Consider the following 22,490-nt stretch of genomic DNA (forward strand, 5'->3'; position numbering starts at 1 on the left):
ACGAGTCCTGCTTGAGTGCGTTTAGCAGAGGACCTGCCCTGACCTGGAGAAATTTCTGCCAGTGCTAGTTACCAGTTTCTCTAGGTCAGGGTGGCTTATCCTTCTGCTCCCTAGAAAGGAGCCTTATCCTTTCTTTGCCCCTTTAATGCTAGTACCCACATCTAATTGCAAGGACCTGTGCAATGGAGGCTATTGTTAAATGTTAAGGACTTACATGAGGAGATCTGTTGGTAGTTTGCTTTGAGCTCTGGGCAGCTTTAAAGTATTTGCTATGGGGAGAGAAGTGTGCATGTCAAGGGAGTCTAACTGCATGACAATTTCTGGTACTTTTGCCCTTTGAGTGGCAGTTGCATTGATTTTTCAATTAAAAAAACCCAACAAAATGGACTTCAGAAACAGATACCTCTCCACACAAACCACATAGTGATGCCATGACTATTTAAAGAAAGAGACAACTGAGAGGATGAAGTATGAGAATGTTCATGTCTCGCCTCAGATACATGCACTATCCTTTTGATCGGTGCTTGTAATGAAGGTAAGGAAGCTTTATCACAAGGACCATCTCGCTTTCTCAAATCAATACACTGTCTGTCCCCTGTACTGGAGCAGCGTTGTGGCTGCTGACACCGTGACTCTGTGGACAGTGATGCCAGCTCGGTCAGGCTATACCCAGGGCTGTTTCTTTCCACCTTCTGACTGTTTTTTCCTCTGTGCCTGCACAGCTGTTCCTGCAACTTCGCAGTAAATTACATTTGGGAACTGGATTTTACTTCTGGGTTGTTTTTCAGCTGAATCAGTTTGCCGTCCAGCCACGCAGATCGTTGTGCTGGCACAATACAGGAGTGGTGCACTGGTGGGAAAGAGCAGCTGCTGCAGAGCCCGCCGAGGCAGGGCTGCTGCGGAGAGCCTGTGCGAGGCCTGAGAAGCTGCAATCGGCATGAGGGAAAATGGGTAATTTAATCATGACCAAATGTTTATTACCCTTCTGGTGCCTGTAAAATCTGAAAACTGTCTATGTCAGGACATGTCACTGTCTCTCTAATTGGTGGGATTAGCATCAAGCTTTGGTTGCCATCTTCCGTTTATCACACTCTTTTATGGAGGCTTTGCATTTATTATTTGCATCACTTGCTGATGAAAGTGAAAGAAACAGCATTTCTGGTGTGATGTAACTGTCCAGAGGTTTAGGTTACTTTTGCAGCATCCCTACTTACCACTTGTGTGAAAAGGCAGCTGGCTGGGGCTTCTCCTTTCCAGAAGTTGTATATTCCTTCCTTAAAACGAGTGCCAGGGTTCTGGAGTGCACCTCAGCAACCAAACACAAGCTTCCGCGCATAGGGGATAAGAGAAGTCAGATTGTTTTTGCAGGGGATGTTCGGGTGTGGCAGAGAGCAGGAACAAAGAATATTTTCTTACATCAAGAAATTGTTGTAGGATTGGTGTCATTGGTTGGATTTCAAGTTTCTTGTCCATAGGTGTCAACAAATTGAGGGAACAGGACCAAGAAATAAACCTTACAAAATCAGTGCCTTTCAACACTTTGTGTGTGAAGTGTGCTGCAAGCTCTACACAGGGTAGAGCAGTTGCCTTGAGAACTGGGTGGCAAGGTGACTAATGCATAGAACAGAAGATTTGGGGTTGAAGAAGCTAGCTGCTTTTGGGATGAGATATATGGGGAAAAGCTGTTATCCCAAAAGAGATTTTTTTCTGATTTTCCTTCAGTCCTGGGAATTGGTTCCTGAATTTCTTGGGGAAGCTGTGGGAGTTTTTTGGGGGAGACAGGAGGAAGCTCTGAACTCTGGGCAATGCATAGTAAGATTTACCCTAGCCAGCATTTTAAAGTTTCTGTCCACTGTAACTTCACATCCTGTTCTGCAAGGAATATGGGTAGCTAAGGTCTTTATTATGTGATCTGAATTTGTTTATTCTGTAATGACAACAGTTAACTACGTGGGAGAAATAAGACCCAGATAATGAGTAGAGAACACTGAGTAAATGGGCGATCTGCTTAGTCATGCAGACTCTGTAAGAAAATGGTTTTTCCTGACGTTCCCTTAAAAAAAAAAAAGTTTAGAGGTGCCTTTTTCTTCCTCCTGGACTCACCATAGCACTCAGGAAAAACAAGAGAGGAGATCTTATATTTCAACTAAATCAATACTTCTGGTCAGTGAAATGCTTATTGTAACAGAATGACTTACAGAGTTGCTAGCCTCTGCTGCTAGTGTGGAACGTTTTTGTGAATATATATATATAGTTTTATTGTGGTGAGAAGGTACATCCTCTAGAAAGCCTTTAACTTTTATCATTTGCCTCCTTCATTCCAGACAGAGAGAGAGCTATGAATGAAATTGAATGAAATTTTACAGCATTGCCAGTAAATCTGCTCTGGAAGTGCCACATAACTAGTTTTCACTGTCAAAGAATGCTATTAATTGTACTCAAGAACTCCCATTGAACGAAGAGTTATAGTTACTATTCAAATTTCTGAGTTCAGCCCAAAATAAAGATTGATGAAGAATTCCTACAATTAGGCAAATAGGTAACTTTGGTAAAATGACTTGGCAGCCTTGATTCGAGATTAATAATTCAATAATCCAACTAATAATTCAAGGGGGGGGGGGGAATAGAAACGGGACAAGAAATTCCATTCCTGTTACGTTTTAGGAGAGATCAGCAGCTGAGTGTAGGGATGTTGACCTACTCGCAATGTGTGATCCCCTTCGCTTGTTCGGATAACCTGTCAGCAGGACGCTAGAGGAGCTGCCTTGCCTGCAGTTCCTTCCGTACTTGCTCGCTGGGTACAGCTGCCAGTCAAGCAGCATCTGCAAATGCTAAATGAGCTTTGATAGAAAAAGTGTTCACTTGGGGAAAGCAGTTGACTGAAACTTGCACTTAACTTTGAGAGAAAGAATCCCCCAAAGGTTAGGGTTTTTTGAAGATTACATCTGAACGCTCTTTATCATTCTGCTTCTGAATCTTGGAAACATAACATTTGAATTCTGCATGGGTGTGAATATCGGTACGGTATTATCTGTTCAGTAAGAACAAGTACTCCAAAAGACGTTTCTAGCATTTATGAAAGCTAAGTGAATTTGTACATGTGGGACACTGACATTTTTGCTCTGTAAGAGTTGTGTCTAGTAGCCAGCAGCTACTTCTGTAGGTGACTGTCGTGGTGCTTGTTCACCATACAGTGTTTTTTAATGATTTGCTAACATGTCCCTTTTCAGTTGCACCTTCCTGTCAGCATTGGATATGCCTGTGCCTGTTCGTAGTGGTAGTTAATGTCCTGTTTAACATGCGCTGGGACTGGACAGTTGGGTATGTTTACCAAAAGGGTATGGTGACCCGCAGGGTATATTACCTTTCTGTTAATATTTGCATATCTCCTTAGACAAACCTGCGTTGTGCTGCTTTTAAAGCTCCTTTGAAAGTGAGCTAAGTATGTAGAATCGTATACTCACAATTTTATAAGCTGAAAATGTACTATGTGTATGAGAAGACTCATAGCTCGGTTTCTTTTGCACAGTAATGTTTGCCATCTCTAATTGGGGTGGTTTTTGTGTGTGTGTGCACAGCGTGTTGGATCGTGTACTGTCCGGTGAGAGGCAGTAAGCTGCATTCTTTTCCCTTGCAGGCCTGTCCAAACCGTTGGGAGGTTTTGAGTCAGCGAAGTGCAACCACAGTGGCAATTCCATTTCTAAGGACAAACCCACAGGAGGCTATTTCATCCAGTTGCTTTCCATGTGAGCTGCCTATAGTGTCACTCCTAAGTGTTATCAAAAGAAATGTATTTGTGCAGGATCGGTGTGAGTGTTTTATTGTGACCTGTTTTGTGGGAAAGGCAAAGATCAACAGGTTTTGGTGACTTAGTTCTCAAAACCAGCAGAAAAGTGAACTTTGTAAGTGGCACTTAATGTAAGTTTTTCCAGCACTGTGCAAGTAGAATGTTCTGTTGGAGGGAATGACTCTGAAAAAACTCCATGTTTCTGACTGTTTTTAATCCTTTCATGGATTTTTAATGTACAGTGGAATCCAGTAAAAATTAGTTTAACGTCTGATTGCTTGACAGACTGGAGCAACTTGGGTCTAACATATGCTAATTGTCATCTTCATATTGTGCGAGTTCAAAACTGTGTATTTCCATTTCCTCCTGCTTCAGGATTTCTTGGGTTTCTTCTTTCTTTTTTCGCTTGTGTTCAAGTTTCTTTGGTAAACTGTAGGTGGCATAAATAATGCTTTCTCAAAGCGTGAAACAAAGCCATGTTGAATTCTTCTTTTTTCTAAAAATTGCGTAAACCAGAACCTCAGGGTTTAAGTCCAGTTCTGGAGAGGAAGAAAGACAAGGCATCAAAAGCAAACTCCCAGACCTCTGCAACTCATCGTAGTGAAATGCAGAAACATGACCAAAGGAAGAGTTAAGTTGTGTTTACTTTGCGCTCTGTTGGTGACAGTGTGCAATGTGACTGGCGTCTGTCTCGCAGGGGATGGTGGGTTGCCCTGGACCGCTGCTGATGGGAAAGCTTGTTTCCTGAGCAGAGACACAGTCGTCAGAGGCAGTGAATCATTCCCTGGTAATGACACGTGCTTGACACGTGCTTCTCTGGGAGGCAAAGAAAGAAGAGTGTGTGAATGGGACAATTCTGAGAAAACAGACTAGATCATCTAGGCCTTTCAGCGTTGGGAAAACATGCAATTTTCCTCATTCTGAAAGATGAAAACATTGTTTATGAGCTGTATCAGTGTCTTTCTGTGGGATGCTCTTCAAAGAGGTAAGCCATAATGTTGGCATATCGCAATGACCAAAGCCATAGCTCATCTTCACGGAATGGCAGTGACTGATCCTTGCTTGAGAGGGGATTAGCTCTTTGCCTTTTCACTCCTCTCTGTCCCACTGCTTTTGTTTATTTAATTTATTCTTGATTTATTACATAACTTCTTCTCTGGCACCTATGTATAACAAAAGCTTAAACGCCTAGAAGGATCTTTTCAGTTATCTGGATCTTCCTTGCTTGTGGGAATTGGCTCATGTCTTGACATAGTTTAGGTACTCACAAAGAGAAGGCTTGGCATGCCTCTCCCATGAGCTGACTTTGAAAATCTGTCTTCTGGAATTTGAGAATGGTTATCATTAATGCAGGGTAGGCAAATTTTTCCCAAATTAATTTGCTGCATAAAATGTATTGAATATAATTTGGAATCCTGACATGCTATGCCCTGCTGTTGAGTCTTCCCCATCATTTGAAATATTTTCTCGGGATTTCATTCCTCTTGCAGATACTGGTTGTTTTACTACAGCTATAGCACCATGGGCAAAACCTGTAAAAGCACGCTTGAAAGTGGCTTTTATGTTGAAATGCTGTTTGCTTTAAAAGCAGAAACAGTGATCAGCAGAAGGGAATTTTCTTTTTCTCAATGTTTTCTTTAGCAGTGAATGCAAGTGACATTTATACAAAATTTGCCAGAGCTGAAAGCATAAGTGGAGATTCTGTGAAGTAAGAGACAAAGTTTTTGTTCATTTGTGGTGGTGTTAATCCAGATGAATATCAGTAATGACTGGAAGCAAAACCGATCACATGCTGCTTACCTCAGACAGCCTAAACAAACCGCTCTTCTAGATAGGGTGTTTCACTGGTGAGAACGTTTTGAGTATTCAAAGGAAAGAGTTGATTTATAGGAAGCCAACTTCTACTTTAATCTGGTTAAATAGAATTACTTTTAAAAGCAATGCCACATTGTTTAGGCAAATAATTACGTCTGTTCCTATATACGAACACAAAAGTAGTTTGCCCACTTCTGCTGGCTGTGTCCAGAGGTGAAGAGCTGGCCAGTGCCTTATGAAGCCTGTGTGGAAGTGAGCACTGACATTTTACAGAGTATTCAGTTTTTTTCTTTAAAGGCTACACGATGTTGACCCTTTCGGCAGTGGGGTGTACCCGCATCCCTTGCGAGGCGCAGGAGAGGAAGGGCCCAGTGGCAGGAGGTTCCCGCAGCGGTCGGTGGGTGAGGCCGGTGCGTGCCGCTGCCACCAGCCCAGGTTGTGTAACGATCTGCGGGTGCTGCCCTGGACTCGCGCTAGCTCTTTTTGTTCGGGATCTCAGTGGGAGCTAGGCCTTATGTAATGTTCATTGTCACATTCTCCGTTCCGGCACTGTCATGTCAGCAGAGGGGAAGGATTAGCTCTCCCTTTTCTTTCTTTGTGCGTTGGTTTTAGGAGGTTTTTTTGCTTTCTCCCACCCCTTCTTGCAGCAGCTTTTGTTGTTTTTGTTGTCAGAGAACAACCAGTTTCAGGCTGTTTTTAGTATTGTGGTGCCTTTTAGGAAGGAGATGGTTAACCTAGAGACAATAAAAGAGCAGGTCCAGCAACTCTCCCAAAACTGATATATGGAAGTGTTTTTTAAAGCACATGGTTATTTTTTCTCTCGATTTCTGCCCCCCACAAATTGTGGTGGGCTCCTTAGTACTCGCTTCAAATGTGGGTGAAGACCGTGCATTGTGCCTATGTTTACGTGAGGTGGGGAGAAGCACGCTTGCCTACCTTGGAAGAGTGGTCCAGGGCAAGCAGATCCGCTCCAATTTATGATTTTACAGGCTGCTGCTTTTCCCTTTCTTCAGTTTAATATTCCTGTAGTAAACACATCGCTTAGAGAGGGGATCAATGCCACTTAGTTTCATTGTGATTTGCACGAGAGGAAATGATGGAGGAGGATTGTTTTCATCCTTCCCAGCCAGCAGTGTGTGGCCACCAGTTATCTGTGAGTCGCAGCTGAAAAACTGTGTTGCTTGAGTCTTAACAGTCTCAGACTGCAAAGGAAGAAGGGATTTCAGTCATGAAGTAAGCAGTGAAGGATGGCTTTAAGTGCAATTTGTGGGGTTTATAGCCGGGGGAAAGAAGTTCCTGTTGATTTATTTGGCAGACACGTTTGCTTTGTTAAAAACACATAGGGGATCTGCTAGAGTACTCTTGGTCAGTAACACTGTTGGCTCTTTTATTTGAGAAAATATTTATCCTTTTAAGTGATTCCCACTCTGCTTCTGTTTTTACATAACAATGTAAAATAGAGGTGTTAATATGTTACATAGCATAAATTAGAGAAGTTCTAATGTTTATTGGAATCAAACTGTCCAAACCCACTGATCTCAGGTTTGTTTCTTATTAGATTTTTAAATTGAACAGAAAAGTATTTGTTATTTTGCAGTTACATTGCAAGTTTTTACTTGCAAACTGTTACAAGATTTTTCTGTTGTATGGAGAAGCTTAAGCTCATGACTTTTTTAGTGATCAGTCTGTATACTTTATAAAAATTTTCCATTAGTTATGAAGGCTACCTATAAGGTACCAAAATTGCGCTATCAGTGATTTAGCAAAAAAGTTAGATATCTCCTGAGGAGCCAGCAGTTACCTTTGTATGCATCCAGTTTGAAGTCTTTGTGTGCGAACGGAGTACATGAGACAAAGGAATCTTATGGCCCCAATCAACCAAGCATTTTGTAGTTTTGCTGCCAAACAAAAAAGAAAAAAGATAAAGGAAATTATTACTACCATAAAACACAACTGTATAGCAGAAATTGGAGAGCGTTATGCAGCACTGACTTTGAAATACCTTGAATTTATTAAACTGTCTGTGCAAATCCTCTTGTGATTTGCCAGCATGCTCAATCCTGCTTCTATGGCCAGGCACACAGGACCAGTGTGAAGTCTTGGTTACAAAACAGGCTTTAAGGGACAAATCTTGATGAGTCCCAGATATTGGGCTTGGCTGGAGGTTGGGGAGGTGATGGAATCCTCTTTAGTATTCAGCACCGTAGTAGCATTAGTGTTAAACCTGCGCTTTCTGAAGGGATTTGTGTGGGATGGGTGTGTACTCAGCAATGAGCGTATCCTGTGCCTAAATCACTTGTGTCGTAGCAGGCAAAGAGCTTCTGTAAAGCCACGGTGTCTTCTGTGTCTTCCTGGAGGTACCGGGGAATCCTGCTCCTGCTTGCTCAGGTGGAGAAGGACTCCAGTCTTCCCTGTCCTGCATCCTGGCTTTTCACTTGTTTATATTTGTAATAGTTACATAATTATAGAATAGTGTAGTTTTTATAGTACTGGTGAGTGCAGTGATGAAAGCGGTGATGTCGTACAGAAATGGGCATAGTCACCAGAGAGGGAGGCAGTCATCACCGCGTGGCCTTTACTTACGATCTGAAATATTCTACCTTAAAAAAGCAAAGCCCAAAAACCTTCTGAACCATTTTTATCTTTGCTGAAAGACAGGACATAATACATGAGAGAGGCTGTCTTGGATGTTAATTTGATGTGCAGTTGATTGCAGGGTTTAACTTCCTGGGTAGGATAAACATGACGGCTCTTTTTTTCTCGCTGAGTAAGCAAGAGGAATTTTTTCCAAGTGTTTTCACCCAATACTCCACCCCATTTTCTCAGCGGCCTCACCATGTGTGGAACTGGGCACTGTACTGTACGGAGTTCTGGTGTGAGCTGTGGTGCAGCAGGTTTGGTCTGGGTTTCTCGGTGCTGGTAACGCTCCTCATGGCTCACGGCTCGGGGTGCAGCTTCGCTGTTCGCAGCAGGGCAGGAGGCTCGCGGGTCGATCTGATGTGGGACAGCCGGGAAGTCCCGACAATGGTAACTTTGATTAGTTGAAGATAATCTGTTTATCTCTCACAAAGTGCCCTTCCTACAGCGATTAAACGTTGAGCATGGTGCGCCTGTGTGTGCGAAGGCAAGAGATGGGGCAGGTTGGAATAATTCAGCCATGAAACAGTAGCGGCAGCTACAATCTGGCCTGTTGTGTAATTCCCCTTGGTGGAAGGCTCCGAACTGGGTCAGATCGGTGTGGGAAACGAGGGCAGTCTCACGGCTGTGCGGTGCCTACCTGCCTGTCGTGCCACGTCCCTGCGGCGTGCCGGTGCCGCTGGACAGGGTGGGAGCCATCCCGCGACCTGGGGCTGGTGCCGCAGTGGAGGGTGGCTGCCGAGCTGCAGAACCGAGGAGGAGGAGGGTGGGAGGCAGGAAGACAGACAGCAGCGTGACAATAGGCACAGAGGAGTTCACCATCTTTGTTTCACCCAGCTCCTGTAAAATTTAATTGAAGTCTTTTTGAAAGCTTCTCTTTAACTCTCCTGCATATAGCTGGGGCTGCTGAGCGCATGTCGAGAGTTAGCTTATAAGCAACACGTGCTTACTGCGAAACAAAAATAAAGCTTAGATTAAAGCCCTTTTGTACTTCAGTCTGAGAGATAGCTGCTCTCCACTGGGTTTGATTTTATTTATAGAAATACAAGGACCCAGATCCTTTCCTTTAAACAATTTTCAGAAAGAGTTTTGCATTGTGTGTTTTTTTTTTTAAGGTTCTGCAACAAACAGTGATACGCGAGAGATGATACACAGGAGGGTGCAGATGGGAGGAACAGGAGCATGTGTCATTCTTTGACCTGGAACGTTTAGTGGCGTGACAGCACTTCTGCTTTTCCTGTTTGTAGATGAGAACTCATTCCTGCCATTTTAGTAGTGTTTGTATTTCTTCTTTTTGTTGCAGGTTTTTTTTTGGGGGGGGGGGGGGGAAGGCGAGGTGGTGGGTTTTTGTGTTTTGGTTTTGGTTTTTTTTGTAGTTGGTGCTTAGTTTGCTGGGATTGTAAAACACGGACATTTTTTAATATGCTTCTGTTGATATGGTTTCTGGCAGATAGCATGCGAGGTGCTTTATAGCAGAGTATGGACAACATGGGAATAAATAAATCCCCTTGAAATCCCAGGTGACCAGCAGAGACCCACGAAGGTAACACTACTGACCATCTCCTTTGGAAATATAAGGAAACACATGCAGCTTCACAGTTACAGGTTTGAGTACAACTTGTAAAGAGTAAAACAATGTTTGGGTTTTTTAGGGCTGAATATCAGCTGGAAGGGAGTGTTGTTGCTATTTAAAAGTAAAAATAAGCTGCTGTTTTGAAATACACGTAGATTTTAACACTGTGTTTGTGAGGAAAAACTTCTCATCCTAGAATGCTTTGCGTCTGCAGTCCTTGACTGAAATCACCAGATGTCAAAGCAAGCAGCACTGGAGCTTGCGGTGCCCGGGGGTCACCGTGTTGCAGCAGCCTGACAACAGCAGGGCCTGGTACCTGCCTGACAGCAGACCGCAGAAGCTGAATGAACCTCTTCGACGTGCGTAAACTGGCACAGTTCCACTCGAGCTACTTTAGATTTTGGCCTTTTCTACCATCTGCTTGACTAAGCCAACATATTTAGGTGACACCTGTAATAGTGTAGAGACTTCGGTTGTCTCTGCCTGGTTGTAAAGTGCTCCTGGGACTGAGCGGTGAAATGCTTCCTATTCCAGTACTGATCTCCACAAAGCCTGTTCTTCCCTTGTGTTTGTTTTCTTTCAGGCCACTCCTCGGTGTTACTGAGGAGCTGAGAGGGGCAGAGCAGGAACTGATGACTTCAGCTGGAATAATTCAGCATACTTGACAGTTAGATTTTCAACCCTGCTACCGGGGTGTTGAGTTGTGTCTTTAACCTTCAAATTCATGAGCTCATCTAGTTACTGGTGAAACACAGCTGAAAATGAATTTTTTCTGTTTCTTGAAGTGTTTGTAGATATGTATGCTGCCTTATCTATCTTCTTAGAGTTTCTTTTTTTTTTTTAAGTGGCTGATTAGTTCTCAAGCATTTTATTGTTTACATTGGAAATGTGGTGTAAGTAGGGGGCAGTGGAAAATGAATAACCAGGAAATGTTATTCTCTTCTTTCTATAATGCTTTCTGGGGAATGTATGGGTAGTAATTCTTCTGAGGCTTGATTTTTGAACACATGCTTTGCTTTATGTTCCTCGAGTTCAAGGTGCCTTCTTTATGTTCCTTTCTCGTTGTGCTTCTTTCTTTCTTCTCAGCCATCTTACACAGCTCCCTTAAGATAATTCTTTGCGCGTGGAAGAGGAGAGCCTGGTTAGGCATCACTGCCCAGAAGTGGCAGTGCATGGTCTGAACAGATAAACTTGTGACTTTGTGATTGTGCTGGCCCTCTCTTGAGGCTTTATTGTTGTTTTGTACCATGATTTCTGCTTTGATGCACTGGAGTAGCGTAACAGGGGAATTATGCAGAGCCGGCTCTGGCCTTGTCCTTTAGAGGAAGGAAATGCAAATTCTCTCTGATCCATCCTTCCTTTGTGTTTGCTTTGCTTCTCACCCTGCTTTACCAGGGGATGTACAAGCTTTAAAACTGGATCTTCATTGTCTTCTGTCCGTACTGTTGTTAAGGTGACGCTGTCTCTGCTCTGTTGGTTGGAACGGAGACTTCAGTCAGTCTGTGATGAGTAGCTGGGTGACCTTCGCAGCAGGGACAGCTAAGTTGGGAGGGTGGTTTCTATCTGCGACCCACGGTCTGCATACTGTGTGATGTTCGCAGTGCTCAGGGATCAGGGTAACAGGTGTCCATATGGGATTCTGAGACTGATCCTTTTTTCTGTGCTTCATGTTTGGACAGTAGTGTTCTGAAATTGTTCACATAATGTATTTATTTTTGCATCTTGATACTAGGACTCTTTCTGCTGTGTACATGTCAAGGATACCGAGAAAGAAGTGTTTTTTGAGTGATTAGCTAATATATTGGTTCTGATATTGATTTTACAATGCTGGGCCCGTATCGTTATGATATGTTGCTTATAGCATCCATTTTCTACATGGGATTTTGTGCACAGTGTGATATAACTGTTATTTAAAAGACTGGTGGCAGATTGGTGTTTTTATACGCAGTAATCCTGTTATGATTTTGAGCCTTGAGGCTCGAAGGCTGGGATTTACTGGGCTCATTATGTACCTCTTTACTTTTCTCGCAGGGCTGCCTCACGGTAGAACATGAGCAGGTAATGCACAAGGAGCACCACTGGGAATCATGTCAGACGAGTCAATCTCAGGGAGTGATCCGGACCTGGACCCGGACTTGGAGCAGGAGGATATGGAAGAGGAGGAGGAGGAAGATGAGGAGGAGGCGATGGAGGAGGACAATGACGGGGATGATGAGGAGGACTTACTTGATGAGAGTGGTAAGTGAATGGGGTTGTGAATCTCTGCGTGCTTTTGTTATCCAGAACTGGTGTTACTAACTTTGGTGAGTGACATCTTGGTACATAGCATAAGGGTTAGGATTTGTCCAGTGCTTGGTAGGGAGAAGTGCTTATGTGGGTGTTTAGTTTAAATAGGGATTTAATGTAGGTTAAATTTGGACTCCTGGCCAAAAAAAATTTCCATCATGAAAACAAGCCACAATCATAAGCTGTAAGTAGGATAGAAGTTTTAAAATAGCTGCAGGTTCTGGGGAAGCAGTTATATAAAGAAGTAAATAAATTGATTTACAATTACTTGTATTATTAAAAGGATCCAGTGAAATTAAATATATTTACTTCACTGGCTTGCCCATAGGTAAACAATTTAATGGATGCTATGGGCAAGTGTTGCTTACAATAATCGTCTTCAGCAACTGGGAAATGTTCTTTTCTGACAGCATGGAGGATGGGTTTATTTCTGTTTGTTTTACAATATGAAAGGTGGCACTGCTGACTAAGTTGTCACCTTCTATCCTCACCTAGTTGTAACTGCCTCACTCTCCTCTTCATTTGGGACCAATATAGCTGTTTGTCAACCTGTGCTGTGCAGGTTACGTTTAAGCAAGATTAGGCAGCTGTTCTGGTTCGTGACATGATCCTAGAGCTATTTTTGTTGGTCCGGTGGAAGGGCTGATGTTCTAGAGCACATACACAGGAGTGCATGGCTCAGGTAGGAATTCCTTTTGCTGTATTTGCCACCAAACGCCTTGTACCATAAAACTACAGCCTGAGCCTAAGGGGATGCTGTATTTGCTTCCTTTAAAATTGTGAATTTTGATAATTACAGAGGGTGTGTAGATTCTTGAATGCACGTACTTCAGCCTACTAAGAATAGTCTTCCTTAGCATAGAATTAGACAGATACTTTTCTTCTAGTTGCTAAAGTATTTTTGGTTTCAAAGTACATTGTTGTCCTCAAGTGTTGTTTGTGGGTTTTTTATGTTCTTTCAGCCACATGCTACTTGGAGATGCTGTTTTGATTTAAAATCCTTGTAAAACGTTTACACAAATGAATTTTATTCTTCTGGTTTTATTGACGTGATGGCTTTTTCTAATGAGAAAGCAGCAGAAATGGAAGTGTTAGTTCAGGTAAGAAACAAGGGAATTCCCGGGAGATAGAGGGCCACAGATTACTTTGTCTCAAAGAGACTGGCAGTGACCTTGTTGCTTTGTTCACAGGAACCTGCACCCAGCAGAGCAATAGGAAGCTTGATGTTGTAGACAAACTTTAATGAATAGGAAGGAGTGGCTGTATGTCATGTCCAAGTGGGTCATTCCCCATGGTTATTTTATCATAGACCTTGTATTTTATCATCTACATCTATATTATTGTGACTGAATACTCATAATCATTTGTCAGGATTATTCTTTCCAAAGCAAACAAAATTAATGTAGCTGTATCAGAACATCGCTGATTGTTAGTGACAGCTGTTTATTTTCATCTTAAAACACTAGAACTGTGTTTATGTTTTATATTTCTTTAGTGACCAATTAAAAATAAATTTTAACAAAGGTAGGAAATAATGAGGAAGAGTAAAAAGATAATTTACATATAACTAACATAAAGTATTTTTATAGTTGTTCATTACATACAGGAAAAACTCTCTCTTACACAATCTGAGCAAAGCTAGATTGCCTCTGAGGTTTCTTATTGTCTCAGCTTTAATTCTGTCTGCCAGGATATCAGGATGTTTTCTGTGTGCTTAGCTGTATAATTATTGTTTTCTGTGGAGGTGTCCACTCTGCTTTTCCTGATACCTCTTCACAGCTACATACTGTCTCAGAAATGTCATTTGACATCTGTGTTACCTTAGACCTAATATAAAACCAGTATCCTGCTATTTGGCCTATGAAATCATTTTGTTTTGCCCATCTGATGTTTATAGTCCGGTCTCTTTGTAGCTGACCCTCATTCATAAAAATACTCTGAGGAACAGAGAGTTACATTTATTCACAAGAAGGGAGTGCTCTAATGTTTACACTATGAAGCTTTTTAAAAGCTTAATTTTAATAATTGATGTTAAAAGGTTGTTCTTCCCGTTCCCAGCTGTGCTGTTCTCCCCTCCTGGTATTGTGGTTGTTCTGTAGATGTTCCACTGGGGGTCCTGGGGGGATCCTTCCCCTGTGGATGGGGTCTTGCATATTTCTAGTACTAGAAGATTTAGAAGATTAATAATCTTCCACAGTTATTTCCTTGGAAAGGCAACAGGCTGCATATACGTTTTCTCCAAACTGAAACTGATTACTTGTTTTAAATAATAAAGATTAGAACAATTAGAAAACTAACATTGTTACTGCTTGCTTGCAGACTAGCGGCTTTGTTTGAGGAACGTAGGTTTTCCGTGTTTTGATGGTGATTCAGATTACTTAAGAACCTTCCAGGGTTAAGTAATGTTATCCACACCTGTGGATGGTGGGTAGTGTAGTCTCAGACTTAGCACTGACTTGTGTTTTGCGCGTTTAATCTGTGCAAGGGGAATTAATACTTGTGGTGGTTTCAGTTTCAGAATTTTCTTGGAGCTCTTTTTACGTTCTGGTAATGAAGAGTTTTTCTCATTTCTGCGCTGAGAGCCTGACGTTTTGTTTGCATTTAGTATAGGCTGTCCCGTAGACGGTCTAGAGTGTAAATTAGTTTGGACTTTTATGGTACAAACTTTCAGTCTTGATGAAAGTAAAACCTTCTCCCCTGTCCTCAAGGAAGAAAAAGAGCACAGATGGCTAGTTTTCTGAAAATTTCTGAATTTGTGAGAGTTAATAACCACATGGCTTATGTCCTTTGTATACTTCTTCAGTGCTGATTGGTTAAGGAACCTCAGCATCATTTGTAGGAGCCCTTATATCTGTAGTCTTTTTTTCTAGAGCACTTCTTCCAGGATATACCTACCCTGCGACTTCTAGCCCCTTCCCAGTGGCTGCCAGACTGCACATCCATCCTAGCAGCGCGCTCCAATCCTAGCTGGAGCCTTCCACTGCTTTTCCAGCCTTGTCATCCCTACCCACTGCATCTGTTCTCTCATCACTTGTGGGTAGCAGCACTTGTTTTATCATGTTTGATGCTGTGATATCAGTGCGTGACTGCTAAGAATTTGTTTCATTAACTCTCTAAATCCTTCTCACTAGAAATGTGATGTACTGATGACTGTAGAGATAAAGGGCTGCTGCAAGTCCTGCACGTTTTCTCTAGTCCTGGTAGTTGCTCAGGGCTGTGTAGAACTCTAGGAATAAAAGCTAATTTGGGCCATGAGGCAACAAACCTCCAGTATGGATTTTACAGATCATTTCAAATGCAGGCACTCTTCATACCTCAGAGCTTTCCTGAGGAAAGCTGTTGAATGTTTGAACGAATCCCACTGCAGTGCTCTGTTTTTCCACTTTCTAAATGCCTTTGGATTATTCTGATTGAAGTCTCTGGAATTCATTGTCTCTTAGACACATGGCTGTAATTCTGCTCTTAATTGTGATGGCAAGTTGCTTGTTTTTTTACCTCTGAGTATGTGGGTTAAACACTTTTTTTTTAAGTGTAGTTCAGGAGTAAAAGTGTGGAGCTGGTTGTTTCGGTTCTCTGAAAGAATGAGCACAGGCGTTAAGGCATGGTTCTCAAAGGCTGCTAGTTGTGTTTGTATTACAGGGTCTTGTGGTACAGCAGACAGGGATTGGATTCAGTACTTCTGGGTTATAGCAGTGGACAATTTTCCAGGACCATGGTAGCACTGCAGTTCTTAATGTCCAGATATACCAGGCAACACCAAATAATAGCATATGAGATGCTAATATTGTGATATGACAATCTCCACACAATTGGGCTTGTCTTCTGCCCTGTATTGTCCACTTTGCCTTTTTTCTCCTTTCCCATCCCCTCCTCCTTTCCACAGGGCTGGGGGCATGCTAGCTCTGTGGCATCTCTGTTTGGCTAGTGGAGAACAGGAGAAGATGGAGGCCAGCTACACTCCCTCTTCCTGACAAAAAGCTGGAGCAAAACAAAACTGCATTGTGTGGGGTTTCTGTAGACATGTGGACCCTTAAAGAGAAGTGCATGAGGAGCACAGTTGTGTTGGTGGTACAGAATCACAGGTCCCAGGAGAGTGGAGGACACGCAGGTGCGCTGCACTGCAGCTTCTTAGTAGGGTGAAGACACCAGGGTCAAGTCTCAGAACCTCTGAAAGCTTGGCGCAGGAGGTTAGTGAGGGGAGAGAGAGACCCTTTTCCTCACCCTAGCCTCTTAAAGCTGTCCTCATTCTTGTCTATGACATTTGATAATATCATGACAGTTTCAAACAGAATTACCTCTTGTTTCTGGGGCATGATCCAGAATGTGTTTCAATGGCTGCTTTTTGTTTGAACTTGAGTGTGGCACTCAGTACTCAGAGTTTCGAGCTTCCCACAATAACAAGGCAGGAATGCTTGACTTCAGATGATAGCCATGGTTGATTCAGATTTGAAAAGTTCTTTGCTTTCCTTGAACTCTTGCAAAAGGAAGACCTGTTTAGTTACAGGGGTCCTGCTAGATCAGCTTCGCATACAATTTTCACTTGGTTGTTGGGGAAAAAAGTGTTGGCATGAAATTGTAGCAGGAGTGTATTTTGTTTCATGTGATGTTCCTTTGTGGCTCATCATCATGGTGCGTGCAGCAAGGGATGCAATTACATTGAAAGTGAAATCGATTTGTAGCTGCCTGGATAATGTCCTTGTCTAACCTGATGGAAAAAATCAGTAGTTAATGCCATACTTACTAGAAAGTTCATTAACACCTGGAGTTATTAAAGCTGAAACTATTTTGGAAATCTGTTTTTAAAATCATGTGGAAGTGTGGGTTAATATTTTTTTTGAATGATACATGAATGCATCCTCGAGATGCAGGGAACTGCTGCTCATCTTGAGAGATCATGTTATTCATGTGCTTCCCACCCTGAAGTCATTCCATCTTTTCTTCTCCCCAGCAAAGTGCTGGAACAAAACAAAACTGTGGTGTGTGTGGGAGAACCCAGCTGGATGTGTGGGGTTGGGAACAGAGCAAATTTCTGTCCTTACAGGGAAAGAGAGGAAAGTCTTTGGTAGAAATCTGTCGATTTAGCAGGCCCCGCCTGCTCATGTACACGAGTTTTTGCTTTTCATCTGAAGTTATTCTTATAAATTAGGTCATGTTATACTCACCTATATGAAACTGAGAGGCAGAGTATGGAGACAATCTCCTGAATGATACCCAGCTAAATGATACTCTATTCTGTATCATTTTTTATCCAGATTTAGGAAGGCCCATACTGAGGAAAAAAGGGGAAGAAAAAAAAAAAAAGGTGGGGGAGCTGCTGTTAAAAAGTAATTTACCTGCACTTTTCACTTGAATTGGATAGTCTTGCTTGTATCGGTAAATGGAGATTAGTTCCAGTAACCTGAAATCTTTTTGCTTTCTACTTTTGACCAAACAGCGTACCATTTTCTCTTAGGAAACACTGGTTTTAAGTTGTCCTGCCTATCTACTAGAAAATGAAATGCATTCCTTAAAAGGAGGAGGAGAAAATACATACTTATTTGTTTAATCTCTCAACTCCTTTTAGAAAGTAGCTTTTCACAGCCGTGTCTTTGGGTGGTATCGAGGGTAGATGGGCATCTCGAGGTCGAGGCAGCCTCAGAGACTATAGCTGCTCTTTGAGGAACCCTTTAACAAGATCCTTCCATCTGCTGCAGTGCATGGGCACAGTGGACTTGATTGCTTCTTGCTTGCTGCCTCAGACTGGTGATACATGTCCATGGATCTCTTCTCCTTGTTGTATAGCTGGAGGCTGGTGGCAGGGGCTAGGGGAAGGTGCAGGCCTGTCCGAGTAAGCTTGGAATGGAGAGGAGGCTCTTTTTGTTGATTGAAAGTGGGTTAGTCAGAGAAAAAGGTGTGGGAAAAAAACAAAAGTCAGGACTTCCCTAATTCTAGAAAAGCACTGAAGATGATCGGGAGGGTTCCTTCAATTTTAAGCTCTGCTGTATTCTGTGTGTGCATATGCCAGAGTGGTGGGTGCTAGTAAGTAATAATGCTGTAATTTAATCTGCAAGTTACTGTTTGCAGAGCGCAAGGTGGATTTCCTGGTGGGGAGAGAAGGGTGGTGAATGACATCTTTCAATGTTTTCCTTCTTGGCATACTTTTATCTTGATGCTTTTGTTACTTGTGGCTGGATGCAGCTCCCTCCAGAGTTCACCAGTACTGTGTCTAAAGAGGATAGTAGGGCATATCCTGGGGGAAGCAAACCTCTGCTCAAAGGTAAATTTGTTGCCTCCACAACAGCCCTGATCTTTATAAGCCTGGGAAACCAAGCCTGAACTTCTGACTACCACTGTGCACTTCACTGTTCTTAAACAACCAGATAGATTTTAATGCTTACAGTGACTTTTCGTAGACGATCTTCCAAGCCGATAGTTGCATGCAAGGAGAATGGCATGTGTGGTATCACAGAGATGCAAAAGTAATCACTACATATGAAACAATTGACTTGTGAATTAATATCCTGCATATTGGCATGTATTTAAACCTTATCAAATTGTTATGGGAAACTGCATTACCTTAGAAAATGATCCTCATGGATCACAGTATTTAAATATGCTTTATCATCTGTGGGGCTCCACCTCAAGTGAGGTGGTGGTGGTGAACTCAGTCAGCAAACCTGTGTTTAACTGCAGAAATTGGATGCATTTCTCAGGTGACTTGCTATATAACTATGAAGTTGTGGGGTTTTTATTGTTTTCTCAGTTCCTGAAAGGGTAAGAGCATCTCCAAAGTTGCCTTGTGGCTGTTAAGCGTAAGCTCTCTGCCTCCACAAATCTTACAATCGAGACTAATGTTGGTTTCCTAAGACCCAGAAAGTTAGGAGCTGTCTGTCTTAGATGTTTCCACAATCCAGCTGAATAAGATACAAAAGGTGTAGTTAGTATCAAAGGTGAAAAGAGACTGGATACCAGCATTTGCAGATGTAGCAGTCCTGGTTACTGAGTAGTGCGGAACGGTTACACTGGAGTTGCAGGGAAGAAGGTTTGCCTCTCATGTTTAGGCGAAAGCTCCACTGATTTCTCTGGGAACTTTGCTTCGTTACAGAAGGCTGCATATTTTGCCCATTATTTTTATTCTGGCAGTTTCCCTGTGGTACAGTCTGTCTTTCAGAACAAATGGTGTTTCTGTGTGCAGTCTGAGTGGTTTCGACCTGCCTGTCTAGCAAGTGGCTGTGTACCCAGCACGTTGTGTGGGGGCTGCTAATGCCCGTAGAGACCCAGTGGCAGGCACCCAGCTCCCTTGAAGTGGCTTTACTGGACTCACTAAATGGTGACATTAAAAAAAAATATCCTCTTGGGTGCTTTGCTGGGAACAGCTAGTACCATGTGCTTTGTTCGCTCCCGTTCTGTTAGCTCTCACTGCAGGGGGGTTGGACTAGATGACCTTTAAAGGTCCCTTCCAACCCAAACCGTTCTGTGATTCTGCCAAACCCAAAGCTGCAGATTGCCTTGGTGGGATTTTGTTTGTGTTGGGGCAGTTTTGGTTGTCAGAGGGGGATAAAGGCAGGTGGAAGTCCCTTGTCTACAGGTTCTTTGCCCATGAATCTGGGAGGGATAGGGGAAGGTGGCAGGAACGGAGTGTGGGAGGCGTGGTGCCTGGGGTTTGTGAGGGGTTTACTGACCGCTTCCAGCATTTTAACTAACCCTGTGAACTAGGTTGCTCTCAAGGGGGTGAGGTGTGGCTTGAAGGCTGCTGTGGGAAGGAAGGATGAGATCCTGACGAGCGCTGTCCCCCAGCCCCCTGCGCAGGGAATTACAGACTGACGATGTTGCAGGTCAGTCGCTGAGCCTTTTGCCGCCCGCCTGCTCTGTCTGAAAGCACGGACTCTTTCCTGGTCTCCTCTGCTTACCCTCAGCAGGGGGAAGCTCCGAATGAAAACGTTCGTGACTCCTCTGCCCCTCTCCAGGCTCTCTGAGAGGGTGACACAAAGTCGGAGTGTTATATAACCCGGAGTAATGACTTGCTGTAGTTCTTTAAAAGGAGGTGATGACGCCAGAGCTCTCCTTCCTTCAGACCCGCCGACTGGGCACAGGGACTGGCTAATGTCGTGAAATTATGTGGTGTTATAGCTATCTATGCTTTTTTTTTTCCTCTTTTCTTCCTCCTTCCCTTTGATCTATTGCGTGTGATGGAATACAAAATAGAAATCATTCTACGCAATTCAAGAACAACCCACACCCATGGCTCTGCATTTTCTATATATATGTATATGCACTTTTTCAAATTTTTTTTTTTTTAGCTGTAGCTACATGCTCGCTTTTCATAAAGCTGCCACAAACGTGAGAGTAGCATGAATGCACGGGGAGCAGGGTCAACGGGCGAGTGGTTATTAGCTGAACAAAGAATTGCTGCAAGACTTGTGTGGGGAGAGATATCTTGTTTCTTCCTGCTTTTCCGATAGGCTTTGCAGGATATGGAGGTTGTGCTTTATTGCCCAAAAACTTGGCTTTTCTGTTTGCACAAAGCAGCCAGAGAATCCCTAATGAGGGACAGTCACACTTGCTGCTCTGTCATGTTTGGTACCTTTTCTCCCCATGTATTTCAGTAGTCAGCTTTGTGCCGCACCTAGTCGTTGCTAACAGATACCATGCTCCGTCATCTGCAACTTCTGAAACCACAGTGAAATCACAAGGAAACTAATTGGCAGACTTGTAATGTGGTATTTTCCCTCTTGAACAGGTAAGGAGTGGCAAAGTGACTTTGCCGAGGTCACCTGATGAATGTGATGAAGCTAAAGTCAAAATCCTCTGCTTTACATTTTAGGCAGTGCACCTTGTATTTTCAAATGTACCGGGTGAAACGCTTCTCTGTATTGCATTTGAGTTTAAACTGTGCAAGGGGTCCTTATTTTCATTTGTCCTTAACTAATCTGGTATTGTACTGTTTTTAATGACTGGTTAAATAAAATGTGCATGTAGCTATATGTTGTACAAGTATAATATTTTTAGCCAAGACGCAGCAGCAAGTTTGACAGGAGGAGGAACTGTTTTAATCAAATTACAAGCATTCTTCAGATTTTAAAACACAATATCACATCACAGTTACTGTCTTTATTTGTCATTTTAATTTCCTGCTTAGACTTTATAGAAATCTGCAACACTGAACTTTCAGAAGTGTCTGGCTCACCATTTGGATTAAAGTTTATTGATACAATACTTGGTTTTTCTTGTAATAACAGTAGTTTGTGCTACAGATGTTGAAAGTGTCTTGTTCACATTTTCTTCAGCATGCAGTTCACTGACTCAGTCTGAATAAAATTCTATGTAGGAGTCAGAAGACATTATTTTCACTTGCAAATATGCAAATAGGAATGAGAGGAGAAAACTACAAGATAAAATCTTTTTTGAGCTAGGTGAACAGAAACTTCTGGTTTAATTCTCTGTCAAAACGAATTTTGCAATTAAAACATCTGTAGGTAACCTTCAGCTATGTAAAATATTTAAATACTTGAGCTATTGGAAGCAATTTTAAAATGGCACTTTTGTATACTCTTAGCTTGTGATTTATGTCAAGTTTGCACTTAGATGAAAACTGGAATGAAATTAAAGTTGTACAAAAGCACTCTTCTAAGGTGCACAAATACATTACGTCATCATTAGCAGCAGAAGTATAACAAGTGATAGGAAGAGATGAGAATCAGTTTATTGACTATAACTGGGATTGTAACTCAACGGATTTAGCTTTGATTAAGATGATGATAAATCTCTGTGGTATAAATCCTTCGACTTAAAATCATTACATCGTATATAATAACAGCTTGTTTTCTTCAGTACATTTAAACAACCTTTGAAAGCCTGTGCCTGAAGTCTGAAGTGGTGCATGTTTTGTCACAGTGACAATCTGAAAAGCATTTGCAGAAGGCACTGCGTTTCATCACTACCTGTATTTTGTGTGATTAGATTTTTGTCACGTTATGTACAACTTCCCCCCCAAGTTCTGATTTAGGTTAGTGTGGGAAAGAAAATAAACCAAGATTTATATGACTACAAGTAAAATGAGAAAAAAACAGATTGATGAAATTTTATGCCTTAGGGTTCAGTTTGAAACTCATTAAAATCAATGGAAAGACTCCTCTGGTTTTCCATGGTTGGTCTAAATCTTACTGCAGAAGAGTTTGTACTTACAGTGCAGTGTTTGTTTAAAAAGCAAATCATTCGCAAAGCCTAGCCAACAGTCAGTTGCAAACAAGTAGTATTGTGGAGTTTGATTCTGTCTGAACTGTTTTAAGTTGATAAACACCACCTGTACCATAACCAACTCAAAACTCATATTCCTGTGGGTTTGCTGTGTTGCTAAAACAACATGGAAAACAGGACAGGGAAAGTAGCCTTAACAATATTTGTATGTGCTAG

The 22,490-nt window shown here is 42.3% G+C and overlaps 1 protein-coding gene across 4 annotated transcripts in view; it reads left to right on the forward strand.

Annotated features, from left to right (window-relative positions):
• The window catches only part of RAD54L2 (RAD54 like 2), a 72,995-nt gene that overhangs the window by 12,515 nt on the left and 37,990 nt on the right, over nt 1–22,490 (forward strand). For 2 of the 4 annotated variants that reach the window (XM_075433121.1, XM_075433116.1), the window contains exons 2-3: nt 3,638–3,746; nt 11,844–12,050. In XM_075433121.1, coding sequence (XP_075289236.1) covers nt 11,900–12,050 — 151 coding nt within the window. In that variant the 5' untranslated portion in view covers nt 3,638–3,746; nt 11,844–11,899. Of the gene's footprint in view, nt 1–3,637; nt 3,747–9,767; nt 9,783–11,843; nt 12,051–22,490 lie in introns of those variants that run through there. The other 2 variants (XM_075433118.1, XM_075433117.1) reach the window with 2 other exon arrangements.

Source organism: Opisthocomus hoazin, chromosome 11, assembly GCF_030867145.1.
Source record: "Opisthocomus hoazin isolate bOpiHoa1 chromosome 11, bOpiHoa1.hap1, whole genome shotgun sequence".
In the NCBI taxonomy this organism is placed as follows: Eukaryota; Metazoa; Chordata; class Aves; order Opisthocomiformes; family Opisthocomidae; genus Opisthocomus; species Opisthocomus hoazin.